At 49.0% G+C, this 26,055-nt stretch overlaps 1 protein-coding gene across 1 annotated transcript in view; it reads right to left on the bottom strand.

The window, feature by feature from the left end:
* The window catches only part of IGF2R (insulin like growth factor 2 receptor), a 1,933,894-nt gene that overhangs the window by 1,101,742 nt on the left and 806,097 nt on the right, over nucleotides 1–26,055 (bottom strand). The window contains exon 25 of the mRNA XM_078648980.1: nucleotides 8,529–8,707. Within this exon, the coding sequence (XP_078505106.1) occupies nucleotides 8,529–8,707 (179 nt within the window). The remainder of the gene's footprint in view (nucleotides 1–8,528; nucleotides 8,708–26,055) is intronic.

The following is a 26,055-nucleotide window of genomic DNA, read 5'->3' as shown; positions in this document are numbered from 1 at the left end:
ACATGCCAGGTGTTGAACCACCAAGGAAATGCCTTGATGTTCCAGCCATGTCCAGAGGTGCAGAGCCTCCCGACAAAGGGTCCAAAACCCCACCCCGCCCTGTTTGTTGCAATACCACATGGCGGTGGTGCTGTCCGTGAACACCTGCCCTACACTTCCCCCGACAGAGGGAAGGAATTACTTCAGTGCAAGCCGGATCGCCCGCAGCTCCAGAAGGTTGATATGGAGCCGGGACTCAGCCGGAGACCAGAGGCCACTGATCTCCGCCTCTCCCATGTGGCCTTCCCATCCCAGGAGGGACGCATCCCTCACCACTGTGTGCTCCGGTTGGGGAAGGGACAGGGATCTGCCACTGACCCATCACAATTCGTGAGCCACCACTGCAACTGTCGTGGAGCACCCTCCGAGATGTGAAAGTTATCGGACAGGTTGCCCTGATGCTGTGCCCACTGGAACTTCAGGCCCCACTGCAGAGCCTGCATATGCCACCTTGCATGTGGCACCAGCAGGAAGCCGGAGGCCATCAGGCCCAGAAGCCGAAGGGTCATTGGGAAGGGGCTCTATGATTCTGGTGCTGTTAGATCTATCCGCTGCCTTTGACACGGTGTCACATGATATTCTTCTCGGTCGTCTAAGGAAGGTGGGGATTGGAGGTTCGTCCCTGTCCTGGCTGGAGAGTTTTCTCTCGGGCCGCTCACAAGGTGTCAGATTGGGCTCCCTTTATTCCATCTCCAGAGAGCTCACCAAGGGAGTGCCACAGGGCTCATGCCTAAGCCCCACACTTTTTAATGTGTATGTGGCCCCCTTGGCTGACATTGTGAGAGTGCATGGATTCACCCCGGTGTCGTATGCCGACAACACCCAGCTTTTGTTCCCTTTTCAGACCCTCACACCCGCAATTAAAAAATCTTCTGCTGAAGGTATGAGAGCGGTGTCTGATTGGATGGCCTCTAATTGCCTCCAATGTAACGTGGGCAAAACTGAGGTCATGCTGTTCCGGGAAGCTCCCCTCCAGTGGTCTCCTGAGTGGTGGCCATTGGATCTGGGGCCGGTACCCTGCCCCAAACATGCAGTGAAGAATCTTGGAGTGCGGTTAGATCAGGCACTATCCCTAAAAGAACATGCTAACCAGGTAACTGGGTCCTGCTTTCGGGTTATCGGACTCTCAAGGCGTGTGTTCCCATTCCTGCCCGACAGCTACAGAGAGACCCTGGTTCAGACCCTTGTGGTCAGTAGACTAGACTACTGTAATGGCCTCTTATTTCAGCAAATGAGATACAGCTCAGCAGACTACAAGTGGCCCAGAACACCGCTGCAAGATTGGTCCTTAACGCCCCGGCCAGATCTCTCTCACGCCCTCTCTTGAACAAACTCCACTGGTTGCCTGTTCGGCAACGTGTTAAGTTCAAGGCCTGCTGTACAATACATAAGTGTCTCTTTGGCTCAGGCCCTAAATATTTAGCAGATAAATTCAACCTTTACAGTCCTGGACGCTCTCTACGCTCCAGTAATTAACTGCTGCTTCAGGTCCCCAAGATTAGGAAGGTTAGACAGGGAGGTCGAGCTCTATCCTATAAGGGCCCTATACTCTGGAACTCGCTCCCTTTCACTATGAGACAAAATACCAACTTTCAGACCTTTAAGAAATCACTTAAAACACACCTGTTCTCGGTACCCTAAAATACAGTACAGCCTATGGGCCTTAGCTAGACACCTTAGCTGCAGCACAAGCGCGGAGATACCCCTTCGGGGGGTCGAGTCCTGCACTATATAAGCAAATAAATAAATAAATAAAATAAATAAATCCTGACTGAAACCCGAAATGGAGGCTGAAATAACTGAATCATAGCCTGAATATCCCGGACTCGCTGCTCGGGAGGGTTAACCCGAAACCGCGTTGAATCCAGAACTGCTCCGATGAAGGGGAGCTTCTGAGAGGGACTCAGGTGTGACTTGGGCACGTTGATGGAGAACCCCAGCAACTGCAGAAGGTCGGCCGTAGTCTGGAGGTGGGTGACGACTGCCTGGAGTTAGCCCGCCTTCAATAGCCAGTCGTCAAGGAAGGGGAAGACCGACACCTCTGACCTGCGCAGATGAGCTGCGACCACTGCCATCACCTTCGTGAACACCCAAGGGACACTGGTAAGGCCGAAAGGGAGCATGGCAAACTGAAAATGCTCCTGGCCTACTGTGAACCGCAGGTAGCGCCGGTGGGCCGGCAGGACAGGGATGTAAAAATAAGCGTCCTGCAAGTCCAACTCTACCATCCAGTCTCCAGGTCAGCCAGGCCCTGAGCCAGAGTCAGTATCTTGAACCTCTCCTTCTGGAGGATGCGATTAACATCCTGGAGGTCCAAGATGGGGCGCAGCCCCCCCCCCCTTGTCCTTCTTGGGGACCAGAAAGTAGTGGGAAAAACGACCACTCCCTACTTCCTGACCAGGAACGCGCTCGATGGCCCCCTTGGCCAGGAGGGCCGAGACTTCCTGACGGAGATGAACCAAATGATCCCCCGACAGCCAGTGGTACCGAGGTGCCATGGCTGGAGGGGAGGACAGAAAGGGGAGCGACTAACCGTGGCAGATTATCTACAGCACCCACTAGTCCAAGGTAATTTCGCACCAATGGTGGAGGTGGTTTTGGGTCCCTGCCACCCACCGGCTCGGAGTGCACCTTGAAGCTCAGATTAGGAAGGCTTAGAGGTGGAAGCAGCAGGGGTGGAGGTGGACTGACCTGCTCGCTGGTAACCAGTCCCGCCCCTGTGGAAGCAATGGCGGCGGCGGCACTGCGGCTGGTTCTGCACAGGCTTAGTGGAGGAGCGTGCTTGGGTGCTCTCACCCTGGCAACGAAAGGAACTAAACCCAGGTGTGGAAGGGCCTTTGTGGAAAGACCCAAAGACTTGGCCGTGGTTCGCAAGTCTTTAAAGCGTTCCAGGGCATTGTCCGCCTTGTCGCCAAAGAGACGGGAGCCATCAAAGGGCATGTCCATGAGCGAGCTCTGGACATCGGGTGAGAACCCAGTGGAACGCAGCCAGGCGTGGCCCCTCAACGCCACAGTCATGGAAATCGCCCTGCCCAACGAATTAGCGGGGTCCAAACCACACCTGATGGCAAAATTCGCCGCATCCTTACCCTCTGCAATGCTTGGGAAAGGACAGCCGTACCTCCTCAGAGCACTGAGGCAGAACCTCTGCCACCGAATCCCACACTGCGTGGGAGTAACGGCCCAATAGGCAGGTGGTATTAACCGACCTCAACACCAAACTGGCTGAAGAGAACAACCTCTTGAATTATTTGTCCAGCCTCTTATAGTCCTTATCCGGCAGGTCTTGATGTCTGGCACTCTGCGATATCGAGGCCTGAATGACCAGGCTCTCAGGCGAGGGGTGAGTGGTCAAGAAGGAGGGATCACCAGGCGCCGGGCGATGACGCCTAACGACGTTCTTATCCACCGGGGCCCCAGAGGCCAGCCGCAACCAAGTACCCAAGAGGACTTCGGTAAGGGCCTCATTTATAGGGAGCAGCAGCTCCAACGACGTAGACGCCGTCTGGAGCACCTCCGTAAGGAGGTTGGTCTTAAGGGCCACCATAGGGAGGTCGAGATGGAGAGCCTCCGCAGCACCATAGTACAGGAAGCGCCTTCCTCCACAGTAGGCGGAGGTGAGGCAAATCCCGGGTCAAAAGACAAGTCAAGTTCCCCCGCATCTTGAAGGTCATCCACTCAATCCTGCTCGGAGTCACACTGCCGCGCAAGGGGGTCCTCGGAGCCATCCCAATCCGCATCCAGCTCCGGAGTAGAAGGAGCCAGCCGCGGCAGCAGGGCCGGAGAGGGGGCAAGCGGCGCCAGGAGCGGTGCCAGGAGCGGTGCCAGGAGCGGTGCCGGCCGTGGCCGAACCAGCGCTGCATTCCAATGCGGATCTCAGGTCGGAACGAAATGGTCCGAGAATCAGGCGGGGGCGGGATAAACGGCACCCAGTGCGGCGCCAGTGGCGGAGCGAGGGGCGGCGCTGGGGCCGGAACCAAGGGCAGCGCCGGGGCCGGAGCCAGCGGTGCTGCACCTTGTGGCGCCGGAGCCAGGGGCGCTGGCGCCAGAGGCGGTGACGCCGGGCCAACAGGATCTGGACACAGGACCGCGGGGCCCGCAGCCGCGCTGGCGGGAGCCCGAGGCCTAAACAGGCGGTCCATGGCAGCAAGAAACTCTTGCACCTGTTCGGGAGTTGCCGACGGACCCGGGTATAGCGGGTAGGCCGCGGGACTACCAGGCTCTGGAGAAGTCCACCACGTCCGTCTCCGGGGAGCGACAGGGGGAGGTTGGGGAGCGAGCGCGCTTCTTCGACTTGTTTTTATGGCGTCGCTTACCGGAATCCGAAGGTGAAGACTTAGAGTCCGAGGAGCGACGGCTTCGGTCCCGTAAGCGGTCCCGCGAACAGCCCCTAGACCCAGAGCGGCAGTGAGAGGAGTGCCGGACCTCCAGCAACTTCCGGCACCACTCCCGTAATGCCTTCGAGGCCATGGCACGGCAGTCCCGACAATCCTGGGAGTCTTGGTCATGCTCCAGGCAGTAGAGGCAGACATCAAGGGGGTCCGCCATCGACATATTACGGTGGCACGACCCACAAGACTTAAAGCCAGGCATCCCTACGTACATCAGAAGACAAGAAAAGGAGACAAAAAGTCTAAAAAAAGTGGTCAAAAAATGACAGAGGTACGTGCTCAATCCGGATCTGTGCTTTCGGCACGGAAAAAGAAAGAACTGACGTTAGCGTGCATGGGTGGCGCCTAAGTACTCTGCGTGGCGTCATCTCGGAGCCTACGACGCCAGTGACGGACGCGGAGCCACAGGACGCCACCTACTGGCACGCAGAAGTACTGCTAAGCAGAAAAACTTTCCGGATCCAGCCTGACGCCTGGGAGTTATTCTAAGGTAAGGAATCTATCACTAACGGGTCTCTTTCAAATACCTTTGTTTTGCTGTTCCCATCGATCTCACAGGCAATAAATTAGAAGAAACCTCCTCGAAAGCTCTTCTGTGCCAAGAAGCATGTCTATATTACCAGCTGCAGTGCAGTGGCCCAAGAACAATCTAAATGACTATTGACAGAGCATGTTGGCAACTGAGGAGAAATTAACCTATTGTCTTCCCCATCAGCAAGTCACAAAACCGGTTCCACAGATCTTCAACCTTCCTTAGCTGCACTGGGCAGGATCCAAGATCCCCTCTTAATGGGCTGTTAAAGTGACAACCAGAGACCCCTGATGCCTCCTATGGTCTATATTAGGGGAGACTTTGAATGTGTAATGCTAGCACCATGTTAGAATTTTAACTAGAGACTTTTTAGTCGTTTAGAAGCATGGGGTTTTTTCCTCTTTCACTTTAACTCGGTCTCAAATGAGAGGTAACTATCAAAAAGTAACTATTTTCCACCATACTTTTAAATATCAGACTTTGTAGGTTCCTCTGTAGAGTGAACTGTTGGCAACCGGCCTACCAAGGCCTCTCAAGCTATAAAAAATGTTTTAACCACTATAGGCCTGTTCCAAAGATAAGGCCAAATTTTAATATACTGGCTCTTATTAGCTCTCCGGCAGCTCCAAAACTTAAACAAGAGCTAAGGTATGGTCACAGAGAAATGTTTAGGATTCTGTGACTATCACTATGCCTAAAAGATCCCAATTCCCACACAACCTTTTTGAGTTGGTGGACTCAAAAAGACCGTTTGGCCAAAATCTATATCAAAACAGACTCCGGTACCACCCAACCCAACAGTTGTGACGGATCTGGCTAGGACCTTGTGCAATGTAGTAATCTGATGACTGTGAAGCTGGCGGCCAAGTAGAGAAACCTGCAGAGCTTGGGACAAGTTAAGCTTGCTCACAAGAGATTACTACAGACTTACATTGGACTGTTTCTGGTTACAAATGAAAATATTGTTTGGGGCTCATAACATGACAACCAAGAGCGCAGGAACTTATTTAAATGCATCTCTCTACCTCTCTATGCATGATCATTCCAGTATTATGTTATGTTATGTTAGGTGGTATTTATAGAGCGCATCTATCGCTCCGTGGAGCATCATGGCGCTATAGATGATTAGGTTGCAGGTGTAGAGCAGAAGCAACTGAGAAACAGGATTAAAGAGTTAGATCAAAGCTCTACATAGGGCATCAGAAGTGGTGAGGATCCAGGTTTTTAGGGACTTTCTAAAAAGGGTTTCTGACTGGATGAGGCTGAGGTTACAGGGAAGTTGGTTCCGGGCCTTAATGACTAATACTGCAATGGATTTCCCACCTTTGGAAATACATTTAAAAGTTGGGGGTTTTAATAAGTTTGAGTTAGAGGATCTAAGCGTACAGCAGGGTATGTATTGGGTAAATCTGGATTGAATGTACTGGGGCCAGAAGAATGGAAGCTTTTAAACATGATTATTAAAAGTTTTAACAATTTTCTTTTGGGGACGGGAAGCCAGTGTAAAGTTTTAAGGGCAGCTGATGCGGAGGATTTCCTCAGCCATTTGAGTACTAATCTGGCTGCAGCGTGTTGAACCATCTGAAGTTTATGAAGGACTTATTTGTTAGTTCCTACATAAAGGCTGCTGCAATAATCTAGTCTAGAAGTATAAAGGCTGTAACAACCGTCTGCCTTGTCAAAAGAGGAAGTAGATCGAAAAAACTTTTTTAGTGATTTGATTAAGTGAAAACAAGTGCCAGCAACGGATAATGCCTGTTGATGGAAAGACAATGCAGAATCAAATCTAACCCCCACATTTTTGGCGGATGTTACAATATTGGGGGGAGGGGATATCGGCTGGCCACCATTGACTGGGGCAGAAGTTGTTACTCTTCTCTAATGGCATAATTTCTGTTTTTTCAGAACTGCATCTCAGGTGGTTTGTCTTCACCTAGTGGAAAACAGCTGTAAGGCAATGACAGAGGTTTTCCTCAGCCAGTGTAGTGTTTTTATCTAGGACCAATACCATCTGGGTGTCATCAGCGTATGATATGGTCTTGATGTTAAAGGATTAAATTAGCCTGATTAGCGGGGCCATATAAGCATTGAAAAGAACTGGGCTGAGGATGGAGTCCTGTGGGACCCCGGAGAGCAGAGGTTTTGCTGCTGATTGATATTGCCCAAGGGTAATGACCTGCCTTCAGTTTTGGAGGAACGACCTTAACCAGGCCAGTGCAAGATGGGAGATGCCATAGGATTCGAGTATATCAATAGGATATTACAGAAAGCCACATCCTAAAGGAAGCAGGAAGGGTTCACACAGGTATCAATGGAGAGTCCAGGAAAGTAAAAGAAGTCGTGGCTAACCTTTTCAACCTATTGTACATATCTACCTGGGAACACAAAAAGAAAGTGACAGTACCGAGCAGTGATATTGCCAAAGTCTCTCAAACTACGCAGGAAGGGGCAAAACCTTGACAATGTGTAGGATTGAGGCTTAGTCCTTCTACACTTATAAACAAAGAATGAAAGCTGGAAATAACGTGTTAAAGAGAAATTAGGGAGACTGGACAACTTAAAGCCTTCCATGACATTGCCTGGGTTAACACCATGATTTAAGACCAAAGGACACAGGAGATGGGCCATCATGAGTCATGATGCATATTTTAGACCTTTCTACATACAACTGTAAACATACTCCACTTATGGAATGGGAACCTTCTCTGTAACTACAGCACCTTGGCCATGATTAATGGTGCATTTGTAAATTATGTTTTACCCCTAAATCGAAGACGTCATCAAGGAGAGGACAATGGCATGAGTTTTTGCACAGGTAACCTTTCATTCACATGCCACTCAGGTATAAATCTGAGAAGACAGTTAAGCGAGTTAAGAAGTTATTGATGAGAACTGTATTTAAACAACAGGACATGTGCTTTAATCCAGACAAGACCGATTCAGTTTTTCATCGTCCAGTATTTGTTGAGTTGTGTAATATTGGTTACCTCTTATACTTACAGTACATCAAAACCTCAGTAATCAGGGCTCGAAAAATCCAAAGATTCTTACTAGACCGGCAGGTCTAGTAACTTCAAAAATCTACTCGACCTAACTGTAATGCACTTGACCTCTGTGAGCAGATGTGACAAGTTAACAATATTTAAAGGCATTTTTATTGCTCATTCACTTTATGAGCAATAACAATGATTTTAAATCTTACTATTATGTCACATTTGCTCTGCTTTCAGAGACAGAGGTCAAAATTAAGTCTGTCTTCCTACTGGCCAGAAAGGGCTAGTTGGACCTAAAAATAGCTTGCCCTATTTAAACCTGGCTCGCAAATGCGAGCGGGCGAGTGGATTTTACGAGCCCTAGTAACTTGTTTTTACGGACTTGAGAGTCTGTTCAGTCAACTGACTGAGTTTTTCAAATCACACAGCTGAACGTTTTCAGAGGAGCCACATAACTAGCAAGGTTAAAGCACTGCAATGTAGCCACATAGTGACAAGCCAACCCTGAACACAGCGAAGAAATGTTCCACCTGCCAAATGACAAATGAGGGTGGTGGAACCCTGAAAACTTACCGGTTTGCGATCACACTGAAAGATGATACGTGTGGAATAACGTTGCTTTTGTGTGCACTTGTCACCATTTAGATATGTAACAGTAACAGATCCATCTGTAGCAGCTTGTGGGCTGATCTGAATGTAGCCCAGGTTCGTACCTCCATCTTTGGATTTCAAACATGATCCAATTGATTCACCTAGAGAGGCAGGAGAACCACAAAATTAAACAGGAACAGAGGGTACAGGCTTTATTTCTCTTCAGCTGTTTCCTTCTCATTGCTACCGAACAGTCTGAAGGTGGACCTGCCTGGTTGAACATGTTGATGATGCAACTACCCTCTTTTCCACCTAAACCAAATTTCCTAAAATATTGTGAACTCCGGAAAGATAACCTGGGAAAAGGGTACACAAGAATCCACATTTTCAAGTTTGCATTTTCAAATTTGTGCACAACTCTCTTGCTCCAGATCACAGCCTTAACCAAATACATTCATTTCGCTGAACCGCTCCTAAGTAATATAGACATGAAAGCTCAAGTTTGCATTGCTGAAGGTTACCGTCAGGGTATTGCTTGTTTAATTAGCATATGCCAGTCGAATTTGACATGCATGCAAAAAGGGCACAATGGTAAAGTTCTCAAGTCCCATATCACCAAAAACAAACTATACACTGATACGATGAGATTGGGAAAAATCCATAGTTGGCTCCTTAAGATTCCCCACTAAAACAATGGTGCCAGAACTGGCCCATTTACATGAAGGATTATATTATTTAAATGTCCAGGGATACCTAAAATTCTTACATTAATCTTTCAGACCATAATTGTCTAAAGGGAAATTGAGGATATACTTTAAGAAGATTAAATGTTTATTATGCATGGCTCTTACAGAGAGCCTTTTTCGTCTATTTCAGTTTCAAAAACTGATAACTCATTGCTATGACATAGCAACAGTTGATAACAAAATTCATTACCCACTGTTGCAATGTCAAAGACCTTCCAGGCTAAGCTGGCACAGTTCTCTGAGAGCCTGTGAGCCCAACACTGCTAGTCTGTATTGACTGAAAGCTGAAAGCACAGCTGCAGGAGGGGGAAGAAAAGCATGAAAGGTGGTGAGGCGGTTGACTAAGGACAGCAGCTAAGGTATTGTTTTTGGGAACACAGTCCTGTTCACACGTGATGAGGATAGGACAATGGTAGTAATGTCTCGTATTTAATGACTATCTTTGGTCAATGAAAGATATTCATTAAATATGAGACATTACTACCATTGTCATATCCTCATCACGTGTGCCCAGGACTGTGTTCCCATTATTGGTGTGGGTTTTTCGACTCACACATTTGCGGGTGTTACAGGGTATTTCCCCCAACCAGGCAGCACCGTGCACACTTTTAGCATAGTAGACATAACGGGAACTAGTCTGAGCGCCAATCTTCCTGTCTTTACTAAAAACCCTACAGAGATAAAGGTTTTGTTTTTGATTTCAGACAGGGAGAAAATGCATTGTTATGTACGGCTCCCCGGTTACTCCTTTGAGTCTGCGTAGCAGTTGGAAGCAGGGGTAGATAATTTTGGTCCTCAAACAGTAGTGAAAAACATCCACATAATTCACTGTTACCTATCTATAATGCTATATGTTTTATATGGCTCTCACTGAGAGCCACCAGCGTGAATGCCAGATTCTAAATCTGGTAATTCGCTGGTATGACATACAACAGAGGTGAACAAAGCTGATATCACATTGTTGCTACATCATAACGGAATACTGGGGGAGGGGAGAGAGGGGCGTTAGAATCAAACCGCGAATCCAAGGACTATTAGAAGTGAACTTCGTGGTTTAATAAAACGTCATTATGTTGTTACCATGCAAAAGGTGGCCGGGATTGGGCATCAGACCATTGAAATGTTTCCTCTTATTTCAATTCTACAACTGGGAGCAATGAGCAACCGCGACAAAGCTTTTTACTTACTTCTCTCATTTTCCCTTTTTGCTTTTCAACTTTTGTAACTGTATTCAGCATTTCATCATTGTAAGCCTGCTTAAAACCCAACAAAATGTGTCTACAAAAAAAAATAAAGGAATACCAGGCTGCACAAGCTGGTTTCTCACAGAATCTGTTTTTGTGGTGCTGGCAGAGTAGAGGGTACATCAGAATGGGAGAGGAGAATGAAGGAAGACATATAGGATGGGTAAGAGGAGGCTAGGTTTTTGCGATAGATGGGAGAGGAAATAATGAACAAGTTTCTTACCTTTAGTGACACTTTATCTGGAGACTATCTAGCCACAGATTCCTCACCCTAGAATATTCCCCAGGATTTAGACTAGATATGGAAAAATCTTCAGCAGTACCTCTACAATCAGGTAGGTGGCATCAAACGGTTTTTCATCGGCCACGCCAGAGGTGACATGTGTAGCATGCTGGCCGAATTTTCATTGCATGAAATTTCAAAGCCAGAAGCACAGCACCATATCAGAAGGCTGATAGACCAGTGTGCTGATACTAAGGACCTACAGAGACATAGGTCGAAAAAACGTGTTCACATAAGCAGGGAGGTTAGAAGAGTCATTAAGGAATCTGCGGCTAGATAGAGTCCATAACAGATAAAGCATAAACAGAGGTCAGTAACTTGTCAACTGATAAAGACTCCTAGCTGCAGATTATTTACCTTAGAAGACACCAAAGTAATACCCCCAGAGGTAGGTCTGCGAAATGGTTCACACCAGCGGAAGAACTCGGAGGACTGCTCTGGTGCTTGTGGCTGCTGTGTACTTCAGAGTACTGTCCTGCTGCACTAAGAGGATTGCCCTACTACCTGAACCCTGCCTTGTGAACTCAGAGGACTACCTATTTGCATCAGACTTGCTCATCAGATTGAACCCAAGACTTTTAGAGTGATTCCAGGGGCAAGTTGGCTGACCTCCTGATCAGAAGCTCAGGGTCAGAAAAGGCATCAACCATCTTGAACACACACCTGGATCCAACGTGAGAGACTCCAGACTTTTCAAGTGGTGCCTCTACAGTTATGGACTCTTGGAAGTGCTGCTAAAGGTGCCCTGGTACCTCAAATCCAAACATTGGGGCAATTTTCTGCCAAAAAGTACTCAGAGAAATGAGGAGACTAGGACGCACCTGCTCACAGAGCCGCCCAAGGTACTTCACCGGTCAGCCTGAATTCGCGGCACCTCCCGCTACGTTATACTCCGCAGTTTCGAATCCTGTTCAGCAGCTTCACACAGAAGGGGTATGCGGTCTCATGGTGCCCCTGTCAGCTACAGCCTGCAGCTTCTTGCTGCTGGAGATTTACGACTTCTAAAAAGATACTAAGTCCGAACATAGAAACCTTTACCGCTACTTCACCTAGCGGCTCCCCAATTACATCTCCTTCTCGGACACCGCCTGCTGCTTTGCCCCACTGAACGTTATCTTCTCAGGCATGTTTCTTAAAAATCTCTTCTACATTTGGAGGTAACCAGAGACCGGGCACAATCAACTCTGTTCATCTGAACCATGCTCTATTGCGGTCGGCCATAAATTTCAACTTTGCCTTTGTCTCGCACAACTCGATGTCCACAGTTGGTGCTATTTTTCACTTGAAATTAAATAAATTCACAACTCCGGTTCTAGTGATTGGATGTTTGTCGTTTTGGAGTCAAACAAGTTATTAAAATGTACTTTGTATTGCTAAATTGGTGCTGTACTTTTCTTGCGTTCACTTTTTATTTTATTACTGTTTGTGTGCTGCATAAAGACTTAACAGATTGCCTTTAAGTTAAGCCTGAAAGCTTTTGTGTCAAGCTACTAGAGTGTTAAGCACAGGGTTATTTAGTGACTTTTTGTGGTCCACTCTGACAAGGATTGTGAATGGTGGTTGAGAATGGCATCCCCCACCCCAACTAACAAGCTACATTCTCACAGTATCTTAGTATAGTACAGGCACGTCAGAGCCAGTCTCCCCAGAAGCCAATAGGAACAGGATAAAAAAAGGTTGACACGCCATGGAGGCTGGGGTGAACTGGCTATTTCGCTACTCTAGCATTAACCTGATAGACTGTAGGCTAGGATGCTGCATGCAGAGTAGAAGAGTTTCTCATTACCAAACCACCTCCCCCAAAGGTTTTCCTCGACTATGAGCCTCTAGCATTGGAGGGCTATTTTAAACTTTTTTGACTGGGCTGATTTGGCTTGCAGTCATGCCCTCCATGAATGACAGGTCTCATTCAATATATAGACAAGCATTGGCATAGCCAATAGGTCTCGCCTTTGGGACCTTACAAGTGATTAGCCTTGCAACAGTTGATGTTGTTGCACCAAGGATATTCTGCTGCGTAACTAAATACTTATAAGTTCCCAAAAGCGAGACCTATTTGTTATGCCAATGCTTGTTTAAAATAGGAGCACGCCGGCCCGACCGATCCTGCCCACGTCGACCACTGGTTGTAGACAATTCGTTCAGAGTAGCAGCAACCTGCAGGCAGCCTTTGTTTAGGTTTAACTATCGGTCACGGATAATTAAAGCAGATTCATAGCACATTTTATACTGCTTTCACCTTACATTTACAGTTTAAAGTACACAAGTATCAGAGGAGAAAATACCAGCTTTGTGTGATTTTCGTACCAGTCAGCATATTAAAATACCGGCCAAGCCAATTAAAAATAACGTCCAGGTGGCAAACATAGCCAGATCAAGAGTAGAGACCTCTGGGACCCTTAATTTAAACTAGCTTGCCTGGCTAAAATATTCTGCTTCTGTTTTCAGCAATGTTTCTGATGATAGGAGCATTAAAAACACGTCAGGACAAAAGTTACATTGCTTAAATTTAAAAAAAACTGCTGGAGGCTTTCACAACTACTGCGCCGGAGCTGCTGCCTCGTTTGCTACAGTAACTACCTCATACAAAAGTCCCTCACAAAAAGAGACTTCAATTCTGCAGGCGAGACTAGTCTAGTTCCCCTCCTCCCCTATCTCTGCAGCCACCAAACATATGAACTAGAATGCCTACCGAAGACTGACTGCCTCCAGGCAAACTTTGATTAAATAATAAGTCATTTCCTGATATACATGACCGAACACGTTTGTGCCTAAAAAAAAAAAAAGACCCAAAGACCTGTGTAGCTTTAACAAAAGCAAATCAGGGAGAGTCTTGTGTGTGTTTTTTAAATGCAGGTGTCTGGAGCAATCTACGGCATTATAAATTGCGAGCTGAATGGCTGAATTAACCACATTGCTATCAAACAATTAGAAACCTAGGGTAAATTAATTTACCAATTCTAATCAAATAAGCTGGACGAGTCGTGAAGCATTACCTGCGAATATATTTTTGATTAAGATATCTGTAAACTCAGTGACAGAAGCAGTTAGCTATCTGCCCCAACACCCAAGCCCCATTAATGCTGAGGGGAGCTGTACTAACGCTTTAAATGAGTTCTCCTTCAAAGCCAACAACTGAAACATCTCTCTCCTGATCGCTATACACAGCTGTATTGATCTGTGCGTTTTGTTAACCACCGACATTGCACCGTCCATATAATTTAAGAGTGAGCACTGGATGAGCCAGATACATAAAAAGCGACAGCTCAGCAAAACCCCTTTCGCCCCTCCTCCCGGCGAGAAGAGTATGGCACCAGATACAGGGCAGAACTGTAGGAAAACAAATGTTTATAAAAAAGCGAAGTGCCTCAACTTCTTGAATCGGATAAATTGTATTTCACCCCCCCTCCCGCAAAATAGAACACTTCATGTATGTTCGGAGTTGAATAAAATTATTTTGTTCGGAGGAGGAGCCAAGATGGCGACGGAGACAGACGTGTAATCACCCGGCTCCCCGAGCCTGTTTTGCTGCTAATCTATCCTGATTACTATCCGGCGACAAAGTGGCCGCGAAAGGACGAGCGAGGCGCGCTGTGGCCGGTGGCGTCCCTCCGGTGCTCCTACCTGCCCGATTGTTGGTGGTAAAGGCGGGTTTTCTTGACGACCGAAGCCGAGCCCTGGTCCAATGCCCCGGGTTGATGCGCCCAGCTGGAGACGGCCGCAACTCCGCGGCTCCCGCCTGCGAGTGATGTGCCTGCGCCCCCCGCCATGACTGCCTGTCAGGTGCCCGCACTGATCCCTCCTGTGGAAGGACTCTTCGACCGGCCGTGAGTTTCTGACGCCTTTCCCCTCATACCGCTTTTAAGGTGCGCTGCCTTGCTTTGAATTCGCTGAGGTGGAAATGGCCGCTGCACTTTGCCATTGTTACACGCCGGGACGGATTGTCATCCGGAACCTACAGGATCCAGTGCACGTTATTGGGGAGAGCTCAGACGTTTATCTGCGATTACACCCCGGCAGCCTATCGTGTGTCCCACCCGAATGAGCGGGGACCCTAGACTGGTACACAATATGGCGGTCGTCTCCTCCGTGGTACGGATGGATTTAATCTCTGCCCCTGAAGATCTCGCCCTCCATGATCTTGAGTTGCGATCAGACCCCCTTGTCGTTCCTCGCACTGCCGATTCACTAGATCGGCCACATTCCATCACCCATGCCTCCATCCTTGCAGCGCTTGTCGAGCTGAGGTCGGACTGGCATGATCGCTTCTGTGCGCTCAGTGGGAGGCTGGACGCAGCCATTCTCGGGCGGGAGAATGCCTCGCCAGCTGACCCCCCTTGTGTGATCGACCGAGCCTCTCCTGGAACCGGCATGGGAACAATGCTGCAGCGCGATTATCAGCCTGTGGAACATCCTGAGATTGTGCCCTTTGTGAGACTACCGCCAGCCCATGTCGTGAACGCTACTTTGTTTCCCTGCCTGCCTCAGCCTTTCCTGTTGGACAATGGACACTTGTCTTCGTTCGTGGCTCGGCTGGGGATACGACTCTGCTTTTACGTTGCCCAGGCCGGAGATGCGCTGGGTTTCAGTTGCCGTTTTGTGCTGCATTGGATGGACTCGGGTGCGACAGTATTCTGGATTGCCATGGTTTGTGACTGTGTTTGTATGATCCACGCAGGGGGGCCTTCTCCGTGTAGAGGGCGGCCATCTTATCCCTTTGTTCTGTCTGGGGCGGAGTGTCATCCGGGGCCATATTTGGATGGACGCTTGAAATCTGGCCAGGGCTAGGCGTGACTCTCTTTTGTGTTTACTGTATTTAAGGGGCGGGTGGGGGCCCGAGACGGGACGCCTCCTCGAAGCGTGCTGCAGCGCTTTCTGATGTCTCTCCCTGCTTTCTATAAATATTGATGCTTTACTCGTTATTATGGGGAGTGACGAGGTTTTATGGCCGGGGTGTTCGGGTGATTTAAGATGGGCCCTCCTCCAATATTAGGGATTTCTTTTTCTTTTTCTTTCTTTTCTCCTTCTGTATTTCGGGTTCTTGTGGGCGACAGACACGTTGTCGGGGGGGGGGTAGGCCGTAGCCTCCGCATTGATGTAGGGTGGGGGAGGGAGGGTTTACTTTTATATAGTTCGTTTCTATGGGCCTCCTATTTTCTGCGCTTTTCTTTACCTGTTTCCGTCCTGGGTCCGAAGGTAGGGTTAGTAGGAGTGGGTGGCGCTATGCGTGGCGTGTGCTTGCCTGTCTACGCTCCTGTTGTTTTGCCTTGATCCGCCATGTTGTTTTAGATGTCGCTTCTATGGGTGATTTTGTACTATGCTGTTGCCTACTCATGATGTGCAGTTATAACGCGGACTCAGTACTCCTTGATCTCTATTCTTCCCTGTTTAATGTTTTATATCCTTTTAAAAAATTTTAAAACCTAACCTTCACTGCTCCTGTTTTCCTGGTGGCACGTATTCGTTTGAGGAATTATTCTGTGTGTTGGTACTGTTTATCCTGGTGCCGCTGGGAATCTGTAATGTTTGCTTTTCTGCTGAAAGTATTGTGGCCGGCCTGACGGTTGTGGGCCCGTATTTGTACACTTTTCATGCACAATAAAGGTTTTAAAAAAAAAAAAAAAAAAAAAAAAAAATTATTTTGTTCACATTGCACAGGAAGGTTCAAGTTATAAACAAAGTGGGCATTGGGAAGCAGTTTAACACTTCGGCGTAAGATACGTTTTACAAAAAGTCAAAATACAAAAGCAAATGGCATCAACTGTAAAGAATCGAGTGAACTTAAAAACGCGAGTGGTGACGCGAGTTGTGCGCGCGCGCACAACCGGAAAAAGTGCTGTGCACGTCGCATGCACTTGTGCGCTTTCTAGCATGCTGATGGCTGGCAAGGTAGCGCTTTTTTAAGCAGCTACTAAATGTCTCTCAAGAGCAGCGCATGCGCTGACTCTAGCAAGACCTAAAAAATGGACATAGTTGAATTTATGTACTCTTGCTGCAGTAAAGTAGATCTTCATGAATTTCCTGTGGAGGGCAAGAAGCAAATCCTAATGCGGTGAACATTCTCAGTTTTGTTACTGATGTGGCTACTAGACTTACAGACCTGGTTAAGCGCTGAACCAATGAAAATCTTCAAGTAAGGGTTAGCCTTAAATTACTTCCACATAGTAATGGATTCTTCAATTTCCATTGTAAAGAGAAAAAACCTGACAGCTACAGTGGAACACGAATATGAGGTCTCTTTGTGCAACAATGTTAACATCTGAGAGCATTAAAAAGGAAATGGCATCAGTTTGTCTGCTACCTGATTGGCTGTAGAAAGACAAACATGGTAGAATCTGATACGAAAATAATTTTAAAACATTAGGTGAATTTCAACAAGCAACTAAAAGCACAAGTTACTACTTGTGTAACAATATATCTGTAAGAGACATTAGTTAGTGATGGATTCCTTACCTTAGAATATCCCCAGGCGTCAGACTGTATCCGAAAAGTTTTGCTTAGCAGTACCCCTGCGCGTCAGTAGGTGGCGTCCTGCGGCTCCGCGTCCATCATTGGCGTCGTCAGCGCAGAGATGACGGCACGGAGGGTACTTAGGCGCCATCCGTGCGCGCTGTCAGTTCTGTACATGACTTTCCGCGCCGAAACGCAGAGCCATGCAAGATACTGACCATTGGTGCATAAAACTAGGGCCCTAAAAGGGGATGACCTTAACCCTGGTAATCAGTTCGCAGAAATGGGGAGGATGGGTGGGGCGGTAAGGAATCTATCACTAACAATGTCTCTTACAGATATATCTTTACAGAAGTAGTAACTTGTGCATCTGAAAGAGACAAGTTAGTGATGGATTCCTTACCTTATAATAGATACCCCAGCAATACCAACCCTGGTGGTGGGTCTGCAAACAAGATTACACCAGAAAGAACACAGAACGGCCAAAGAAGCAGTCTCTCCGGACCGGACTGTCATGGCAGTAGTGCTTGGTAAACGTGTGCAGCGAGGCCCACGTAGCTGCCTGACAAATGTCCTGCAAGGGAACGCCGCGTCCCAAGGCAGTAGTGGCTGCAGTTGCCCTGGTTGAATGGACAAGCAGCCCCACAGGAGGCTCCTTCTTGGCCAAGGAGTAACATGCTTTGATGCACAGAATGACCCACTGGGAGATGGTCCGTTTGTGCACAGCCTGACTTTTTTTGGCGCCCTCGTAGCCAACAAAAAAGCTAGTCATCCACCCGGAACTGCTGTGTACGCTGCAGATAGACTCCAAGCGCACGTTTTGGGTCCAGACTGTGGAGCCTCTCCTCTTCCCCTGAAGAATGCGGAGGCGGAAAGAAGGTGGGCAAAATGAAGGTGTGACAACCTTTGGCAGAAAAGAAAACCACCTTGTCTGGATGAATAGAAAGGAATGGAGGTTTAGAAGAAAGAGCCTGGAGCTTACTCACCCTTCTGGCAGAGGTGATAGCTACCAGGAAAGCCGTTTTCAAGGTGAGAAGATGGAAAAGACAGTTATGAAGGTGCTCGAAGGGAGCGCACATCAGAAAAGTCAAGACAAGTTTCAAGTCCCACTGAGGCATATGAAGGGCACACGTGGTAACGTATGCGTAATGCCTTTAAGGAAACGGTTAACAACCGGGAACTTAAAAAGAGAAGGCTGATCTGGAAGCCGTAGAAAGGCAGAGATGGCCGAAAGATAACCTTTGATAGTGCCCAGAGCAGAGCCCTGCTGGGCCAAATAGAGAAAGAACAGAAGAACCTCAGAAAGATGGGCAGAAATGGGATCCACAGACCTTGCTGTGCACCATGCCACAAATCTGTTCAATCTGCAGGCGCATACCGTTTTGGTGGAGGGAGGCCTGGCTGCCAGAATTACATCACAGACTTTGGGAGGAAGATCGAAAGGTGTCAACTGTCGCCGCTCAATCTCCAAGCATGGAGGTGGAGGCTGGACAGGTTTGGGTGGAGGACCGTCGCCTGCTGCTGCGACAGAAGATCCTCCCGAAGAGGCAGACGGATCGATGCTCATACGGAGTAGCTCGGGATACCATGCTCTTCGAGCCCAGTCCGGAGCCATAAGAATGACTTGGGCCCGGTCGCGCCTGATCTTCTTCAGCACCCTGGGCAGAAGTGGTATAGGCGGAAAGACTTACAATAGACCGCAGCTCCACTCACGATGAAAAGCGTCTTCGAGCGAGTGCTGCCTTGGAAACTCCAACGGGCAGAACTGATCACATTGCGCGAAAGGTCATCCTGACTGAAAGCCGGGATAGAGGCTGAAAGAACGGAATCATAGCCTGAATATCCCAGTCTCGCTGCTTGGGCAGAATAAACCCGAAACAGCGTAGAATACAGAACCGCTCTGATAAAGGGGAGCTTCTGAGAGGGACTCTGGTGCGACTTCGGCACATTGATGGCGAACCCCAGCAAATGCAGGAGGTCGGCCATATGCTGGAGGTGGGTGATGACTGCCTGGGGCGAGCCCGTCTTTAACAGACAGTCGTCGAGGTAGGGGAAGACTGACACCCCTGACCTGTGTAGATGAGCTGCGACCACCGCCATCATCTTCGTGAACACCGAGGGGCACTGGTAAGGCCGAAGGGGAGCACAGCAAACTGAAAATGCTCCCGGCCCACCATGAACCGCAGGTAGCGTCGATGGGCCGGCAGGACGGGAATGTGAAAATAAGCGTCCTGCAAGTCCAACTCTACCATCCAGTCTCCAGGGCAGCCAGGCCCTGAGCCAGAGTCAGCATCTTGAACTTCTCCTTCCGAAGGAAGCGATTGACGTCCTGGAGGTCCAAGATGGGGCGCAGGCCCCCCCTTGTCCTTCTTGGGGACGAGAAAGTAGTGGGAATGACAACCACTCCCTCCTTCTTGACAGGAAAGCACTCTATGGCCCCCTTGGCCAGGAGGGCCGTGACTTTCTGACGGAGAAGAACCAAATGATCACCCGGCAGCCGGTGGTACCGAAGTGGCATGGCTGGAGGAGGGGACAGAAAGGGGAGCGAATAACCCTGGCAGATTATCTGCAGCACCCACTTGTCTGATATAATTTCGCACGAGTGGTGGAGGTGATGGCGGACCTTGCCAACCACCAGCGTGGGGTGCTCCCTGAAGCTCGGATTAGGAAGGCTTAGAGGTGGAAGCTGCGGGGGTGGAGGTGGACTGACCCGCGCCCTGGTTACCAGACACACCCCTGAGGAAACCATGGCCGAGCTGAGGCTTGTTCTGCACAGGCTTGTTGGAGGAGCATGCTTGGGTGCCCTTGCCCTGGCCCTGAAAAGAACGAAATCCAGGCGTGGCAGGGCTCTTCGTGGAAAGACCCAAAGACTTGGCCATGGCCCGAGAGACATTAAAGCACTCCAGGGCATTGTCGGCCTTATCGCCAAAAAGGCGGGAGCCATAAAAAGGCGAGAGCCATCAAAAGGCATGTCCATGAGCGATCCCTGGACATCAGGTGAGAACCCAGTGGAACGCAAAAAGGAGTGGCGCCGCAACGCCACAGTCGTGGAAATCGCTCTGCCCAACAAATCAGCGGTGTCCAGACCACACCTAATGGCAAACTTGGCCACATCCTTGCCTTCCGCAATCGCTTGGGAAAGGACAGCCTGGACCTCCTCAGAACACTGAGGCAAGACCTCGGCTACCAAATCCCACACGGCGTGGCAGTAACCGCCCAATAAGCAGGCGGTGTTAACTGACCTCAACCCCAAGCTGGCTTAGGAGAACAACCTCTTGCCAAATTTGGCAAGCCTCTTAGAGTCCTTAACGGCAGAGCCGTGGGAAAGGCACTCTGCAACGTTGAGGCCTGAATGACCAGGCTCTCAGGCGTGGGGTGAGTGGTTAATAAGGCAGGATCGCCGGACAATGACGCCCAGCGTCGTTTTTATCCACCGGTGCCCCCAAGGCAGACCGCAACCAATTGCCCAAGAGGACTTCGGTGAGAGCCTCATTGAAAGGGAGCAGCGGTTCTGACGACGTAGACGACGCCTGGAGCACCTCCATAAGGAGGTTGATCTTAGGGGCCACCATAGGGAGGTCGCGATGGAGAGCCTCCACAGCCCGAGGCAGCACCACGGTGTAGGAAGCGCCCTCCTCCATAGTAAGTGGAGGAGAGGCAAACCCCGGGTCAGAAGACACATCAAGCTCGCCCGCATCTTGCAGGTCGTCCACCCAATCCTGCTCGGAGTCACACTGCCGTGCAAGGGGGTCTCGGAGCCGTCCCAGTCTTCGTCCGGCTCCGGAGTAGAGGGAGCCGGCTGCAGCGGCAGGGCCGAGGCGGAGAGGGGGCAAGCAGGATCTGGAACGGCACCGGACGGGGCCAAGCCGGAGCCATATCCCAATGCGGATCCCAGGTCGGAACGAAATGGTCCGAGAACCGGGGCACGGGTGGGATAAACGGCACCCAGTGCAGCACTTGTGGCAGAGCCTGGGGCGGTGCCGGGGCCGGAGGCAAGGGTGGCGCCGGGGCCGGAGGCAAGGGTGGCGCCGGGGCCGGAGGCAAGGGCGGCGCCGGGGCCGGAGGCATGGGCGGCGGCTGGGCCGGAGGCATGGGCGGCGCAGGGGCCGGAGGCATGGGCGGCGCAGGGGCGGCGCCGGGGCCGGAGGCATGGGCGGCGCCGGGGCCGGAGGCATGGGCGGCGCCGGGGCCGGAGGAATGGGCGGCGCCGGGCCCGGCGGCGCTGCACCTTGTGGCGCCGGGGCCGGAGCCGGCGGCGCAGGATCCTGAGGTGCCAGGGCTGGCGACGGTGGAGATGCTGCCGGGCCAACAGGAACTGGACACAGGACTGCGGGGCCCGCAGGCACGCCAGGGTGATCCCGGGGCCTAAAAAGGTGGTCCATGGCGGCAAGAATCTCTTGCATCTGTTCGGGAGTCGCCGACGGACCCGGGTATTCGGGTAGGCGGTGGGACCCGGGCTCCAGAGAAACCGCAGGGGCAGAGCGCCCCTGTCCCCCTCGTCTGCCTCCGGGTAGCGACGTCGGAGAGTGAACACACTTCTTCGACTTCTTTTTATGGTGTCGCTTACCGGAATCTGAAGGCGAAGACTTGGAGCCCGAGGAGCGACGGCTCCAGTCCCGCGAGCGGTCCCATGAACGGCCCCTAAATATTATGGCTAGTAAATTGGGAGAAACATATATCCTTTACCATAGTTTTCATGAACAGTTTGGAGTCACCATTGGCTTGAGGCCATCTGGAAGTTACCTTCAAATATTTTATTCCCAGTGAGGAAAAAATACTCAAGACACCTCCAGGCGTTGGAATGAGGATAGAGGGATCAGTTATCAGTTTGGAGTGGCCAGGATTTTCCCTAGTTTTGGGATTAAGTCATGTTGCCCGTGGAGTTCACAATTTTTACTTCCGGGTCCTTAGGATACTCATGAATGATAACTAACATATGGCATCCGTCCAGCAGGGCACAAAATTAGAACAAGCTGGAACCCATACATGGGGCAGGATATATTCAGTTATAGCTATGGCTGGAGACTCATGAGGATTAGCAGATTGACAGTGAAAGCATTTTCCTACGGTTTTCTCTATCATTTTATTGAGGACAGGAAGTCAGACATTGCCATCCAGGTGACCTTGGCGCTCAGTTCTCCTGGAAGCCCTGCATGGGCTAGTTGAACTGCTTGCTTAATGAAAACTCAGATAAATAACAGTTGCTTGCCTCTTTTTAAACACCCTTTCTAAATTACAGAGTTTTCTTTAAAAGTTTCCAGTTGTTTCGTTGTACTGCTTGGATGGCATGTTGCAGACAATGCTCCATACCATTGGCAGATTGAATTATATGTAGGGTCATGGGTTTTGGTCTTGATCTTTTGACAAGGAACATGACATGTTGTTCAGTTTCTGTTGCTACTTGCTATTCTGGATAGGTGACTGGTCATGAGGCGCCTAGATAGGTAATCAGTGGGCTTCAGTTATCCTAGACAATATTTCACAGAGAATAAGTACTCTTGACGTTGGAGGATCCACTTCTTTATCCTAGGTGGAGATTTGGACAATGACCCTTTGAACAGGAGGATTAATGTTTTGTGATCTGTTATCACTCTAAACAGGTCAGCATATAAGTAGAGGTGGAAGTGGCTGCACCACCTGTGGATTGCTATTAGAACTTTTTAGTGGGAGTCAGTGTTCGTCTTGAGAATGTTACTGGATCCCATTAGCCACAAGGTTGCCTCTGAGACAGGATAGCACCCAGTCTGTTCGGGCTTGGTTGAAATATTTCAAGAAGTCTTTCCCGATAATGCTTCTTTTATGGCATGTAGCGCTTGTATTCTGCTCCAGTGCTGGGTGAACGTTGACTTGGTGACCTCTCTCGGTGACCTATACAGCAAGGTAAGATTCTTTACAAATCTGCCACAATATATCACCATGACAGTTGCACCCAATGAGGTATTGACACAACACATATGACTTTCTTAACATTCATAAGAAAAAGAGAACGGCATTTTGTGTAGACTTCATCTAGAGGGTTGTAGGATGGTACAGGGTCATCTCATAAACTTTGAAGGCTTTTTATACTTAAATGAAAAATGTGTTGTTAAAGGAGTGCATGATGTCAGCAAGCATTAGTAGGCAGTGTATTTATTAAAAAATACATAAATAATAAATACAACTGAGGCCTATTTGGTCTGGTATAACCACATGAAAAAGAGAGATACTCAAGACCCTCCACTAGAGAGGCAGACAGGCATGCTGGCCTTCTTGTTTGCTCAATACAGTACCATCATATAGATCATAGCTTCTACTTCCAAGATTAATTGAGAGCCGGGTATTTTAGAGCTATAAGGAACGATATAGAAACATCCTATTTCTGGCTCTAGATTTCTACTAGCAAGAAGTGACTCCCAATAAACAAAAACGACTGTGGCTTAGAAAGGACTCCCAATAAAAGAGTGTTGTGCTGTAGAAGTGACTTCCAATAAACAATTTTGTAGTTTTACTCTTCAATAGTTCGAGGATTTTCATTAGCCACTTGGATAGAAAAGAATAAAAATGCTAGTAAGTATCAGTTTGTCAGCATTAAGAGCATTCGAAAAAATGAGCAAAAACATAATAGAATATAAACCCACAGTGCAACTTGCAAGTGCTCTCCTTGGAAATTGTTGTTATGGATTAGTGATTCCGTGGTTGAAATTTTTGATTTACAAGTCAGTCCCTAGTACAGTGAACTGTATAGGCCCAGGGCCTATAAATCAAATGCTGCTAGTGGGCCTGCAGCACTGATTGTGCCATCCATATAAGCAGCCTGTAAACGTGACTCAGATCTGCCACTGCAGTATCTGTGTGCAGTCTAGTACTGCCATGCCGACTTGGCAAGAGTACCTACTTGCCAAGCCCTACTCTTCCCTCTTTAACATGTTAGTCAATCCTAAGGTAGGCCCAAGGTACCCCTGTGGGCAGGGTGCAGTGTATGTTGGAAGAGGTGTGGCGCAGCGGCCAGGGTGCCTGACTACGGGGTTCATGGTTCGATCCCCGGCGCCGGCGGCAGGTTAGCCCAGCACCATGTGACTCTGGGCAATAGCTCGCTTAATCTTCCCAAGGGCCCCCAGCGCCGGGACACCACTTCGGAAGTAGCTGTGCGTTTTACAAATACTGGTATTATTATTATTGTACAAGGTAGGAAAATAAAGTTTAGTATGCCTGAACTCAGAATGTTAAAATGCATTTTTAGTGAGGGTGATTTTTACATTTTGTTTTTGAAAATACCACTTTTACAAAGTAGGTATTTTCCTGCTTAGCCATCCAGTTTGCCTCTTCTATGATGTATATGGACTGTCTGGCTGTGGTGTGACAGGGGCTGGGGATGTGCAGTGGCTCCAGAGAGTCTGGATGAGTCAGGTCTGGGCTGATTAGACCTGGGATACATTTAGAGGTAGGGGGAGTGGGGGTGGGGAGGGTGTGGGGAGATTTCCTTTCACCTGAATTGGCCTGGTCTGCTTTCCACAATGTTGTCTCCACCTCCGGCCAGAGAGGACAGAACTGGTTTTGACTGAGTACAGGGCTTCTCTGCCACCAAAGAACAAAAGATTTTGCTGTATAAATATTGGGGCCCAGACCCCAGAACTTTGGATCACGTTTGGACTTCAAGAGGAACCTTTGCCAAGGAGAAGAGCTGGAGAAACTGGAGGAGGAGTACTGCTCCTTTGATATGCGCTGACTGGGGTTGGCCTGCAGTGGCTGTTTCTGCTAAGGAGAAGAACTGTGTGTGCATCCTGCTTAAGAAAGTATCTCCAAGGGCTTGAAGTGGAGCTTGTTCCCTGTTCAAGAGGTCTCAGAAACCGCAAAGACCCCACCATCCTTCTGGGCACCGTCTCTGGAACCGCTGGTTTCAGTCGCCGCAGAACAGAAGGGCAACCTCTCAGACTGCGAGGCCCTTAGCTTTGCCATCTCCCTAAACAATAATCAAGTATTTAAAGGGACCCTTCTTTACCGCCCCCCTGGCCCGCGTAACCGTTTTCTGACAGTTTTAGATAATTTAGTTGAACCAGTAGTGGAATCCTCCTACTACACTATACTGGGAGACTTTAATTTCCATCTGGAGTCGCCCAGTGACCCAGATACCGCAAAGATTATATCCGACTTTCAAGTCGCCGGGCTTTCTCAGATAGTGGCCGCCCCTACCCACCTTGCAGGCCATACGTTAGATGGGGTATTTACCAATGACCCCGGGCTTACACCATTAGCGGTTCTGCCGGTAACCTGGTCTGACCATGCAGTAGTCCTGTTCTCGATTAAGACCTACATGCCCAATGCACCTCAATCTAAGGTCCACATTCCTAAGATCACTCGAACATGGAATAAAGCTTATATTCCATTGCTCGCTGAGACTCTTTTAAATTCTCGCTTCACGGTTACTTCTGATCCCGACACTGCATCCAAACTATATCAGACTTGGATCTTAGATGCATGTGACCTTGTAGTACCGCAAAAAAAAAATGTTCCCTAATAGAACCACCCCTTCGGCCCCTTGGTTTACCGAAGAACTCAGGCTCCAAAGACAATACTGCCGAAACCTCGAAAGGCATTGGCGGAAGCACTACCATCCCCAGGATAAACAGACCTATAAGGACGCTCAGTCCATTTACAAGCGGGCTATTATTCTTCAAAAAAGTATGTTTTACTCCTCCCAAATTGCTTCTGCTCAGAATTCAGCCAAAAAACTCTTTCAGGTGGTCAATACATTATCTATCCCACAATCTAGTGAACCCACCGAGATATCCCAAGAGCTATGCAACTCC

This window comes from Lissotriton helveticus, chromosome 6, assembly GCF_964261635.1.
Source record: "Lissotriton helveticus chromosome 6, aLisHel1.1, whole genome shotgun sequence".
Taxonomy (NCBI): Eukaryota; Metazoa; Chordata; class Amphibia; order Caudata; family Salamandridae; genus Lissotriton; species Lissotriton helveticus.
The sequence above is the reverse complement of the archived record's forward strand: the minus strand, read 5'-3'. Positions and strand labels throughout refer to the sequence as shown.